This window comes from Phalacrocorax aristotelis, chromosome 5 (genome assembly GCF_949628215.1).
Source record: "Phalacrocorax aristotelis chromosome 5, bGulAri2.1, whole genome shotgun sequence".
Classification (NCBI taxonomy): domain Eukaryota; kingdom Metazoa; phylum Chordata; class Aves; order Suliformes; family Phalacrocoracidae; genus Phalacrocorax; species Phalacrocorax aristotelis.
This window is the reverse complement of record NC_134280.1, coordinates 21,531,494-21,544,822: the sequence shown is the minus strand read 5'-3', so window position 1 is coordinate 21,544,822 and position 13,329 is coordinate 21,531,494. Positions and strand designations below refer to the sequence as shown.

Genomic DNA, 13,329 nt, shown 5'->3' with positions numbered 1-13,329 from the left:
TAAAATTAAGTCATTCAGCTTTTCATTTTATCTAATAATTTATATTATCTAACCATCAAAACTGTTATAATCATTCAACATACATTGGCCTTGCAAATTAAGTATAAAGTATAACATAAATTATGCAAGTGGAATCTACAGAATATCTTTAATTGCTACATAGAACTACCAACTTTAAAACTATTTTTCTAGATTTCTGCTATGATATAAAGACTAAGTGGTAATGTATCTTGTTTTGGTTTATTTTTTTCTGTTTTAGGTATGTTTTTAGCCGAGATGATTGAAAAGTATTTTGTGTCCCCCACTTTGTTCAGAGTCATCCGACTTGCCAGAATCGGTCGAATCCTGCGTCTCATTAAAGGCGCTAAGGGAATCCGCACTCTGCTTTTTGCTTTGATGATGTCTCTTCCTGCTTTGTTCAACATTGGTCTGCTGCTATTCCTGGTCATGTTTATCTATGCGATATTTGGCATGTCCAACTTTGCCTATGTTAAGAGGGAAGCTGGTATAGATGACATGTTCAACTTTGAAACGTTTGGCAACAGCATGATCTGCCTATTTCAAATTACCACATCGGCTGGCTGGGATGGTTTGCTAGCCCCAATTCTTAACAGTGGGGAGCCGGACTGTGACCCTAACAAAGCTCATCCAGGGAGCTCCGTGAAAGGTGACTGCGGCAACCCTTCCGTTGGGATTTTCTTCTTTGTCAGCTACATTATAATTTCATTTCTGGTAGTGGTGAACATGTACATTGCTGTGATTTTGGAGAACTTTGGTGTTGCTACTGAGGAAAGCGCTGAACCCTTGAGTGAGGATGACTTTGAGATGTTCTATGAAGTCTGGGAGAAGTTCGATCCTGATGCAACACAATTCATGGAATTCGAGAAATTGTCTGATTTTGCAGCAGCACTTGAGCCTCCTCTTCATCTACCCAAACCAAACAAAGTCCAGCTTATTGCAATGGATCTGCCCATGGTAAGCGGTGACAGAATTCACTGCCTTGACATCTTGTTTGCTTTCACAAAGCGTGTTTTGGGGGAAAGTGGGGAGATGGATGCCCTCAGAATACAGATGGAAGATCGGTTTATGGCATCCAATCCTTCAAAAGCTTCCTACGAACCAATTACAACCACATTAAAACGAAAACAGGAGGAAGTATCTGCTGTCATTATTCAACGGGCTTATAGACGTCACCTTTTAAAACGAACAGTAAAACAAGCTTCCTTTATCTATAACAAAAACAAAACCGAAGGAGGGGCTGGTCAGGGTATGAAAGATGAAATCCTTATTGACAAGTTAAATGAAAACTCATTTACAGAGAAAACTGATGTAACTGCATCAACAGCAGTTTGTCCACCTTCTTACGATCGTGTAACAAGGCCAGTCAAAGAAAAGCATGAAAAGGAAGATAAAGATATTCAGAAATAAAAGCAAATCATCTATGTGCAAAATAGTTCATAGCCTGTAAGGATAATGTGTTTGTGTCAACAGGACTCCTGCTGGAGGTCTATGCCAAACTGACAATTTTTACAAATATACTGTACACTAAAGGTCAGTGCCTACTCAAAGACAGTGACCCCTCGTCAGTGACTGTGTCTGTGACATTGGGAAACAACCTTGACAGGAGGTTACTGTTCTCATTACCAGCTGACACTGCTGAAGAGGAGAGAAAAAATGGCTACTCAGACTGTAGGGACCAGTTAAAGGGGTGCAAACCAAGTATTTGTGTGTTTAGCATAAACCAATATGGTAACTGTATTTACTGTTTGCATTTCAACTGCCACATATGTCATATTTTTACAAAATCTATGTTGGTGGATTCATTTATTTTTATTCATATATTGTTTATTATATGTGACTATTTTTGTAAATGGGGCTTCTGTTGGGGAAGGGGATGCAGTACACCTTTACAGGTACAAAGGCCAGGTGTTCTATTATACAACTAATATACACACAGAAATGATTTGCATGAAGGCATGCTGCACTTATAGATCATGCATGAAAATAACATTAAGTCACAAAGAACAACAGATATTTTTCAGCACAGTGTTTCTGGAAAGGAATAACAGATTTTGAGGTGCTTAATTAATGTAGTCATGTTGTATCATGTCCAAACAAGTCTTGGTATGCCTGTAAAGTCCCCTATAACTTACAAGAAGAGTAGAGATGGATTATTTTTTGAACAGACCATTAAGTTTCAGAAAGTGCAAACTTCTTTCTAGGTTTGGAGTCACAGATTTTGTCTTTGTCAAATGTCTTTCTGCATAAAAATACTAAATGAATCTGCCTCAGCCCTCCAAATTGATCAAAAAGAACCCTTTACAAAGTTGTTGTTCTTTATCCTGCAGTATTGTTTAGCCATCTTCAGCTCTCAGTAAGGTTGATGTTGTTGTACATGTTAATGAAAAGCCCTCTGCGATGTAAATAGTAATTTTTAACCTGTGGTGCGTGTTTGAGCAAACAGATAATGACCTAAGCACATTTATTGCATCAAATATGTACCACAATAAGTGTAGTGTGCAAGCACTCAACAGGTAAAATTACGTATTATCTACCATTATAGATAGTTTGGATGCTACCAATGCATGTTTATATTGCCTATGCTGCTGTTCCTTTGACTGTCTGGGATTCTTAAATATGGGAAGCCGTACGTCAGAGATAAATGAAAGAAACTACTCCACAAGACCTCATTCCTCCATACCATTAAGCAATATTTTGCAGCTGTTTAGGAGGTTATTTGGTTTATGTTTTTGGATTTTCAGTGAAAAACATATAGTGTATATCCAAACTGTACAGACATGTTGAAAACTACTAAACCTGTTGAAAATAATGTTAGGATTTTATAAGCAAATATAAATACTGTAAAAATCATTTATTTTTTTTTTCAGCATTATGTACATAAAACAAGAACTGAATTTTATCTTCAGGTTGATATCACACCGTTTTTGTTACTTTCTGTCCATAGCTCTTTTTCACTGAAGAACTCCAGAGAACAAGATATAACTAAGAGAATGGATAGCTGTTCTTATGTTTTACAATATTTTCAAACATGTTAATATTTTCTGTGGAATAAGTTCATAATTTGCTTCTAAAAATCCAAGGTTTTTTGCAGTGGGAAATGGTGTAAAGTCCAAATTGAATGTCTAAGCAGTGCCTGCATCATAAATTTTCAGATATAACCTTTCTTTCACAGAATCCTTAATCTTTTCTCAGAATCCTTAATCTTTTCTCATATTTACTCACAGGTTTTTTTTTATTCATGTTGCACTAGAACAGTTCTAAATGTTATCTTGGGTCCACAATATTTTTTCACAAAGAGAAAGTAGCAAAATTGTACAATCCAACACATCAGGACATTTTATGATTCTTACACAGGAAAATTAAATATAGATTACTTTTATTTAAATTATTGACTAATACTGTATTAGTGAACTGCATGCAGGAAAATGCTACTATTACCCTAACTGATGCTAAAGAACATTATTAATGCGCCAAAATAATAAAGATTACATTTTTTATTGTATGTTCCTTTTGTCTTTATTATCTGGCATCAATATGAAAAAGGTATGCTTCTAAAACCACAGAATAAGAGGATACTGAAAACCTTTACACCCAGCTGTACTGTTCTTCCACAAAAGCAAATCCTTGGGACTTGCTTGTTAGTCACCAAATAGGAATTTCTAATTCAATGCAAGTTAGATACTGAGCATGATTCTGCATGTATCAATAGCACTGCCCTGAGTAACTTCAAGGGTCCATGCAGCAGTTCATGCAGTGGGGTACTCAACCACCAAATACCAGAGCTGTCCTGAGTGTGCCCCAGGAGGCTCAGACCATTTACAGGAATGAGAACTGAGCATTCATGAGTTTACAAAGAGAAAGTGAGGACTGAAAATAGTACTAGATACATGACATTCCCCAACTTGGATTATGAGAACCAGTTTATTCTTGCCGGTTACAATTCACAAATAGGCTATAGAAGATCACATATTCAAGTGAAAAAGGTGAATCAGAGTGAATAACCATCTGTCTTCTACTCAGGGATTTTAAAGAATATCTCTGGAACCACCACGTTCCCAGAAGCTATCATTTGTGGGTATTGATATGGAGAAATGCAAATGCAGCTGGAAATTGAGTTTGTCAGTTATTCTTTATCAATTGCTTTAGTGAATTTCTGAAAATGTTTATTTTATATGCTTACATAATTTTATATTGCACTTCCCTACAACTTACAATGAAAACACTCAGAGGTGAATACTGAGCTTCATATAAAACCAGTTTATGAGCAATTGTATTCTGTATGCTTGCTCTGTTGTTAATGCAGAAATAAAATTTCATAGCATCTCCACTGAAATTCATCACAAAACTTTCAAGGGAGGAAAAAGTTTCTTCTTCAAATTGTTCTGAAATGCATTATGAAAAAAAGTCTAAAACTTTGATAGAAAAGTGTAAGTATCAAACGGAAAAGGTAAGTAGTTTCAGATTAATATGTAGACAAAATATATCTTAAAAGGTTACCTTAAAAAGTATGTAAATTTTCCACAAACTGACAGGAATAATAGACTACTTCAAAAATAAGGTATTAAACTGAATAGTATTTTTTAATGTTCTATGCACAGCTTTTTAAACCTTGTTTTTCTCAAGGAAATGGTTTTAAGATAAATGAGAACTATGCCACTGTCACTGCAGATCACAGGTCATGTCCATGCAAAAACACTTTTTTCTCATACCTATTATATGTTTTCAATGTTACAGAAGCCTAAATGTTACTTCAGAACAAGTAGACCATCACTTAAACATAACAGGAAAGTTTGAGGATGATCTTGGCTGACGGGAAAACCTAATATGTTTACATATTACTTCTTTGACACCTTCCTGATGCTGAGGATGAGAACTATGAAATGGAGTAGTGGCACGTGTGATGAATTTGTTAGGAAAGCTTACTCTGAGCACTCTCCACTAGAACAATCGGTTTCACCTACTAATTCAGTGCAACATGGGTTCACCTTGTACTAAATGGCATTATTGACAGTTTTCATGTTGGATGGACAACACAACCTTTCTAAAGGAATATTATTTAGCAACGGTTGTTTGCTTCCAGTGTCTAGAAATGATGACTGAGGGTGCTTTCACCTCCGGGGGAACCTGAATTTTACTAGTCTTTGCAACTCTGCAGTTCCCTAGGAGGAAAGAAAGAGAATTTTCTGTATTTTGTTTTACCCCATTGCTCTTTCATTTCTACAGAGAAGATTCGCGTAACTTGAAGTGCTCAGTACTGAGATACATTATGAAACATGTGGGCCACTCAGTCGTATGTCCAGCCAAAAAAAGCAAGAAAATAAACAAGTTCTCAAAGCTTTCCATTCAGCATTCAGGCAGCGGGAGACCAGCTGTGTAAGCACCTCGGCGGGAGCGCGGGCGAGACCGCCCATCCCCGCCGACAGGGGGCGCCGCATTCCCACCCAGCACCGCCCGCCAAGGCGTTCAAACCCCGCCCCCTCAGCCTCGCACCTCCCGCCTGGGTGGTCCTGCCCCCATCTCCCGAGACCCAGTGAGCCGCCAGACACGTTCCGGCGCTTTCCCCAAGTTTTCCTTCCCGTGTCTCTCCCGCCTCCTTTCCCTCCACGCCAATGGCAGCGGGCGCTCCCGCTAGCCAGCCAATGGCAGCCTGCCGCCGGGCGCTCCCTCGCCCTTCCGGAGGATCTCTCGGCGGCGCTGGGTAGTAACCATGGACGCTGAGGTGCAGCAGGTGGGCGCCGCCGCCGGGCGCCGTCCCGCTCCGGGACGCTCCACGGGCGTGGGGCTGCGCGGGGGCCGGGGCCGGGGCCGGGGCCGGGGCCGGGGCCGGGGCCGGGGCCGGGGCCGGGGCTGGGGCCGGGGCCGGGGCTGGGGCCGGGGCCGGGGCTGGGGCTGGGGCTGGGGCTGGCGGGCGGCGAGCTGCAGCGGGGGCGGGAGGGCAAGCGGCCAGGCGGGGCCGGTCGTCGCGGTCTGCTGCCGTGCCGGGGTGAAGCGTTTGCACGAGTGAACCGAAGCCGCCTCTCCCGCAGGCTTTGCTCAATTATTACTGCCAGGAAGGCTACTTCCACCACGTTCGGGCTGCTGCGGATGAGGCGCTGGGGCGACTGGGCAGCGATCCGGTGTTCCTGTTCTACCGGGCCTACGGCGCCCTGAGGGCAGGTAACGCGGGGCTGGGGAGCTGCCTGTTGTGTCGGGTCCCTCCGCCGCCCCTCCAAAACGCTGGTCGTCCTTGCGTCACATCATGCAGTCTTAGTCTACTACATAGAAAGAAAGCAATGTCATGGAGCCTGAATGGGATGTTTTCCATACTGAGAAGATTAGCAGTGTTTCATGACCTATCCCTACCCCCCAGTTTGAATTTTTTTCTTTCTTTTTTTTTTTTTTTTTAATGGTTACATGAACGTGGATCAGGTAAATCGGTTCCTTGGAGACAATTTGAGCCCTGCCCAGATGCCCATTGCATTGTATCACAAAGACGGATTTGGTCATTCTAGCCGACACCTTGCCCTTTCATGCAGCCGTATCTAACTTTGTATCCATCTGCCTCAGAGGAGCTGACAGTAAATACCTATTGTGAGGATCTTTGTGTACGTTGAACTGTTTCAATAAGTTTATTTAGCCAAATCAAGGATATCACAGAATACTAACAAGTTACCCAAAATGGGGGAGGATTGAGGGGGGGAGGCTAGGAAAGATTCAAAAGATTTTGAGGTGGTCTGTCTGTTCCCAAATGCCCTGAGTTTTGTTGTTTGTTTTACAATTGTATGTTCCTATTTTTCAGGATGTCATCTCTTCTGTTGATGTTCAAAAGATTCACATAAGCAAGGCAAAAATCCTGGCTATGTAAAGACACGGGAGCAAAAAGAACTGCTCAATACCCTGTATAAAACAAATAATAAAGATGATTTTCATCTTTATGGTAGTTGGCAGAACTAGCACATAACTCCTTTTAAGTTCTCTGCTTTGAGATGCTTGTTTCTTTCTTGTGTCTGTTTGAAAGACTTGCACAAACAAGTGAAAATGGATGTGTGAATAATGAAGGATGTTAGGAAGAAAGTGTTATCAAAAACACAGAGGAAAAACTTGAGGGAAAAATTTAAGTCAGATAAAGGTTTTGATGCTGATATTCTGTCTTGAAAAATGTTATAGCCTATTCTGTGCTTGTTTTCATTAGGTGACATCCAAGAGGGTATTCGACAGTTGGAGTCAATTAAAAACAAACAGGAGGTGTCACTTTGTACAATGATGGCTCTGATTTATGCCCATAAAAAGAGCCCTAATCCAGGTATACTTATTAAGACAATACTGCTTCGTGTATTTAAAAAGCTGTGTGTTAAGATCTGAGAGTTGTAAACTAATTCTGCCTAATTTAAAAAGGTATACTCCAGCTTTGCATTTGACACAGTATCTAGTACTAAATTGAGTGATGCTTATCAAGATTGTAAACAAAAATACAAAATACAAAACTGTGAAGAGTAAGAGTGAATGTTAAAATAAAACACTAAAAAAAAATTGGACTTATCTACCGTGATGAAAAGTCTTTTATGGAAAAAAAAATTTGAATCAAGTGTCATGTGATTGTTGTTCACTCTTGCCTGATATTGGCTCTTTTGAGCAGAACTGCAATTTAAGAAGTCATTAAAGCCATGCCATTTTTATCTTTCAAGTTACTGTGACGTTACAAATGGAGAAAATAATTTTGTGAACGTTGGTATTCCTTTCTCAGATGTAAAAACTGGGGTTATTTTGCTAAGAAATATATTCTGAAAACCACAGTTGATTTATCAGATAAACTGAATTGTCATTAAACTATTGCCCTGCTATATTCCTGACTGTGCAGTTTTATAACTGTTACTGACAACTCTGTTAAGCAGTATGATGTGAAGCACCCCTGACTAATGTCATCATTCTTATTTGAGTCCCTGGGGATTAATACTGTAGGGCAGCAAAATTATCATGCATTTCAAGACTTTCTGAGAAGGTCATGGCAGTAAGAGTCAGACATCTGACTTTAATGGCTCCTAAAAAAAGACCAGAAATTAATGTGGGTAAAAGAAAATACTTGGCAGTGAGTCCCACTCACCAATAAAATTTCTACGTGGGATTAACCTGATGAGAGCAACTGACTATAACAATGAGGATGGAAGAAACTGAGCTTTAGTGTTAAGAAACACATTATGTATTTTCCAGGGATTCTGGAGCTAAATCACTAGCATTTTAGGACCTCTCTACTGTTAACTGTGTACCTATTGGGCAGACACTGGTATAAATGTGAACCTTATTGTCAAGTTTCCATTTATCTTGCAGGAGTCTCGGCTACAAATTTAAGGTTTAACAAATAGCAGGGTTTTTGCACAAATGTTGATGGCAACCCCTTTCTGTCTCTTACATCTGTACCTGATTCATATTTTCAGTTGGAATGGATTGTCTGTAACAATGTTTGCTTTGGAAGCCCTTGACTTATGTGCTGCTCTTTTATAACATTTTGAGATGCTATCAACAAAAGCTCTGAACAAAATCTTTTCAGACCGAGATGCTATTCTAGAGTTGGATGCAAAAATGAAGGAGCAACGAAAAACAGCAGGACAGCAGGCTCTGTACTTTGCTGGCTTATTTTTGTGGCATCTTGGTCGTGAGGACAAAGCCCGTGAATATGTTGACAGAATGATCAAAGTTTCTGGTGGTGGTAAAGAGGTAACTTATTTTCAATGTAAAATAGTAATAGGACCGTGTATACTGTGAAGCTAGACTTATTGCACCAATGCTATTTGGAGATTTTTAAAATTATTTTGTGTGTGTTCCAATAATTTCTTTCTTAGTGTCATAAATTCAACAAGGCCAAGTAGAATTCCCATAATGACCCTATTTTCACTTAATGAATGAGAGGTCTGCATTGACCAATGGAAATAAATGTAGTTATGCCAATTTTGCTACTTGGTAGTGAGCATCATAATTTCTAGCAAAAAACTAAGTGTGATAATCTCACTAGAGGGAGACATCTGTTTTGAATCTGAAGATTCAAAAATACCCAGAGGATTGGGTACTTAAATTTTCAGCAGTTGATAAAGGAAAAATTTGCCTAGGGTTTTACTGAATGTAATTTATTTTCAAAACTGTGTAAGTGTTGTATGTAGCAGTGTTTTCTGCATTTATATACAAATATCAAAATTCACTAGAATCTTTAAAGAGGTTTCTGAAAACTTACTGTGTTTATTTTTTTTAAAGGAGGTATTAGCTTGAATTCAAGGAGAGAAAAAACAAGCACAAGTTTTTTTTTTGTAGTCAGATGTCTTCAAGGCAGAGCTGTTAAAATTAAATGCATAATTTGTTCTCTTATGACACTAGTATTAAACACAAATGTTGTTCCTGAATTGTTCTTCTGGTTCAGTACATTGCTCAATTTGTTGTCTACAGTTTTATGGTTTATATGATATCACGTGAGCTAGAACTCTGCAACTATACTAAAGACTAATTTCTAAAATTACATTATGAATTTAAGTAGTGGCTTAGCTTTTGAGCTATCACTGATTATTAATTGGTAGTTAATCACGGGCTAATTTTTACTAATGAAGAAATAATTACGGACATCACAAAGCATTAATACATTAATTTCTAAAAAGACTAAGGATATGCCATTCTGGTAAAATAGCAGTATTTATGACTTTGCTTCTTGAAATCATTGTACTTGGGTTTTGTTTGCTGATTTTTGTTTAGAGATGCTACTTGGGGATGTTGCTTAGTAGGAAATATTTCCAGCTGAAGTATTTAATGGATTTGAAATAATTATTTTTTTTTTACAGTGGGACATGTACATAAAGATGTACATTAGTGTTTAAATATGTAGAAAACAAATAGTTTTCTAGTCAATTCTTCTAAGTTCACTTATGCTTATACCTTTTCCTAGTTTGACAATACAAAGTTACATGTACTTCAGATTTATTGGGAGGTGGTATGGGGTGCTTGAACTTAGTGAAATGTTATTTGCTTTTTATATACAGTTCATTTTGATAAAATACTTTATATACTTATACAGAAGTAAAATACCTCCCATTTTTAAAAAATGCTTGAGTATATGAATTTCAGCCAGTTTCTGTAGCCTAACAAAATCATAACCCTGATTATTAGCAATTACAAATTATGGCTGTTCTACTATCCTTCGAGTTTTAAATACATGACTCACTACTTTGGTTTTATGTTACAAAAAAGCTAGTCATATTTTATAGTTTAAATTTTTGTTTTGATGGCAATTGTAATTTGGTTAAATAATCCAGCACTTCAAAATAAATTTGATTTACTTAACCAGAAATGTCTGGAACACATAAGAGAAATAGAATTTTTCAAAGGTGAAATGTGTCTTTTCATTGAAGGAGTTATTACTTGTAATTAATAGATTTTAAGTACTTTTTTTTTTTTTATAATACTGTTGGGGATTTGGGAAATGCCAGATCTTTGCCCTTCACTCAGAGGGTTTTTTAATCAGACAGTAGAAGAAAAAAAGAAGTTTCTCCTTTTTCAGCACCCCATAAGTTTATCAGTGTCTGATATAAACAAAATCTTAAAGTATTCTGCAGAAATGTTTGCAGAAAATATTCTTACATTCTTTCGTGATCATTTCTGTGAGGTTTTGTTCTGTCTGCTTAGCATGCTGGACTAGTTCAGTGACATTGTTTGGTGGTTTTTTTTTCAATCCTTTAAATATACTTTTTGATTAATGCTGGAATGAATTACTAATATTTAGGCTATGCTGTAGACTGGTTGTAATTTAAAAAATATATATATTAAATAGTTAAAAATAGATGCTTTCACTTTAAGTCCTGTTTTATTTTTAGGTTCTTTCTACTTATTACTGTAAACTTTTTTTACTGCCTAGTTAGTGAAGAATTCCAATTTAATTTTTTTTTATAGGGGTTAATTTTGAAAGCATGGCTTGATCTCACCTGTGGGAAAGAAACTCACATTAAAAAAGCTGTGAAATACTTTGATGAAGCACTGCAGGAAGGCAATGATGTTTTTGCTCTGCTTGGTAAAGTAAGTGTACTTCATGATTTTAACGCATCCAAAATGTCATATTAGTCTTATACAGTGGTTAGAGAGATACTGAGAAGTTGTCTACAGAATTGCTGTGTGTCATGGTGCAAAAAAAGTAGTAGATAAACACTGTGCTGTGATAATTTAATAACATTGTTAACACTCTTTTTTAAATTGTCATTAGTCCGTTTCAAGTATTCATTTTGATTATATTTCATTAAGGGAGTAGCATGAATTTCTTTCTTCACGTGTTTTTCTGTTTCAGAGTATACTATTTGTTTATCATAGTCCTTGTTACTCATTAATATAATGTTTGTTTAATATTCCAAAGCTAAATGCAGAAAGAAATTTTTCAGTGAAAATAAGGCTAACATTTAAGAGTGTGTGTACAATGGCATTTGGTTAGACATGTGTGCTTGGCTGTATGCAGACTGTTGAGTTAAATTACCAGTATATCTGCAAATAACTCTCAAACTACTATGTTTGCACTACGTCTGCCTGAAAAATGTGAAATAAAATGGCATGCACACAGTCATCTGGAGTATGGTAAGTAAATTTAAAGCATCAAAGCACATTAGAGGATTTAAGCCCTAAACTAATTTCTACCCAAATTCATTTAAAACTGTGATACTTGCTACTTCTGAAGTAGTTTTGTATTTTGAGTACCCTGTAAATTGCTTTACAATGAAAAAATGATTAATTCTGGCAACAACAGCAGTGACCTGCTGAGTGTGGATTTTTAGACAGTACATACCTCAGGGCTTGAAAAAATATTTAATCTATGGGTTGTGTTCAATATCCTAAAATTGCACTATGCTTTATGCAAAGTTCTCTGAAACCTAATATGACAATTTTACATGTCAGCTTTATCTCTGTCTTTTTCTTGCTTGTAACTGACTAGTAACTTGTAAACGCTGCAATTACCTTTGTTATAGAGTGCTTACTACACAATAGGTTTTACACATCATCTTTTGCTATTTGATTGTTGCAGTATCTCTAGTTGTGGTTGATGCTGAAGTAAAAATATTACTTAAAGAAGGATTTTTCTCTCACTGGCTCTTTTTCCTGGTTTCTGTATGAAAGAACTTCTGAATCTTCTCACCTATGTGAGTGTACAGGCGTTTGATATGCCTTCTCTTCCTTCCGTTAGGCACAGTATTTTGAGGTCCGACAGAATTATTCAGGAGCTCTGGAAACTGTGAACCAGATAATTGCAAGCGTTCCAAACTTCATTCCTGCTTTCATAAAGAAAATGAAGCTACAACTAGCCTTGCAGGACTGGGAGCAGGCAGTTGAAACAGCACATAGGTTGAGTATGAAGTAGCACACCACTAAGTGTGTTGTTGCCATGCTTACACTGTAACATGAAACACTGAAACAAAAGTAGGTAGGTTAATGTTAATTTTTAATGAATTTGAATTAGTTAAATAATTTTTTTTAAAAAATAAACCTAAACTAAATTAAACCTCATTAGAACCCAGCCTTGCAATTCAGTGAGGCTACTACATCAATACGTGAATCCGTTTTGGATGGAAGAGGAGCTTTTTTGAGATAGACATGAAGTAACAAAGCTGTGCTACCAATTGAAAGCTATGACCTAAAGTGAATGTGCAATACAAGTTATTTTAATCCCCTTTTAGGATATGATGATTGAGCAAAAGTTTTGTTTTGGTTTCTTTACATTCACCTCTTGTTTGGCTTTAGGCTACTGCAGAAAGATACCTTCAATTTAGAAGCCATAAGAATGGAGGCCTTGCATTATCTGTGTAGGGAAGGAAATGTATCTGAGGTGAGTTGTTCTATTAGGCTGTTGAGCATAACACAGCCTTTGTAGGGACAAGGTGCCACATGCATTATCTTCTTAATGTCTTCTTGTATACTTTGTCTGGTCCTGTGCTACACTACTTATCTACAGGAAGAGGTATGTTCACCTACTCTAACTCAAATGGCTGCTCTAGCTTATTCTTGGGGTGTTTTCTGGATACCAAGGGAAACATTTTTTTACCTTCATCTTTCCAGCAAACAGAAATCAAGCCAAACGTAGGTCTCCTCTGGGCAATTAATTGCATCATGTTGATTTGAATCATCAAAGCAATCATTTAATGTTTGAATGCTCTTTTGATAAATTAATAAGTTATTGTAAGCCTTCCATTAATTTTAAGTGCTTTGTTAACTGAAATAAGGGAAATAATGGGTCTTGTAGTGATAAATTTTTGGAAGGGCATCATAGTCACTTAGTAACAGTCTCTGGTGTTAGGCTGTATGACCTGTGCTTTGATCACC

At 37.5% G+C, this 13,329-nt stretch overlaps 2 protein-coding genes across 4 annotated transcripts in view; both read left to right on the top strand.

Moving 5' to 3' along the window:
• LOC142057408 (sodium channel protein type 1 subunit alpha) overlaps positions 1 to 3,523 on the top strand; it is a 97,110-nt gene extending 93,587 nt beyond the window's left edge. For all 3 annotated transcript variants that reach the window (XM_075093354.1, XM_075093352.1, XM_075093353.1), the window contains one exon: positions 260 to 3,523. In XM_075093354.1, the coding sequence (XP_074949455.1) occupies positions 260 to 1,428 (1,169 nt within the window). In that variant the 3' untranslated portion in view covers positions 1,429 to 3,523. The remainder of the gene's footprint in view (positions 1 to 259) is intronic.
• A 2,107-nt stretch (positions 3,524 to 5,630) lies between these two features.
• TTC21B (tetratricopeptide repeat domain 21B) overlaps positions 5,631 to 13,329 on the top strand; it is a 42,300-nt gene continuing 34,601 nt past the window's right edge. Inside the window, 8 exon segments of the mRNA XM_075093343.1 lie at positions 5,631 to 5,706; positions 5,709 to 5,749; positions 6,048 to 6,177; positions 7,193 to 7,303; positions 8,546 to 8,712; positions 10,924 to 11,046; positions 12,197 to 12,354; positions 12,751 to 12,835. Of these exon segments, the coding sequence (XP_074949444.1) occupies positions 5,631 to 5,706; positions 5,709 to 5,749; positions 6,048 to 6,177; positions 7,193 to 7,303; positions 8,546 to 8,712; positions 10,924 to 11,046; positions 12,197 to 12,354; positions 12,751 to 12,835 (891 nt within the window).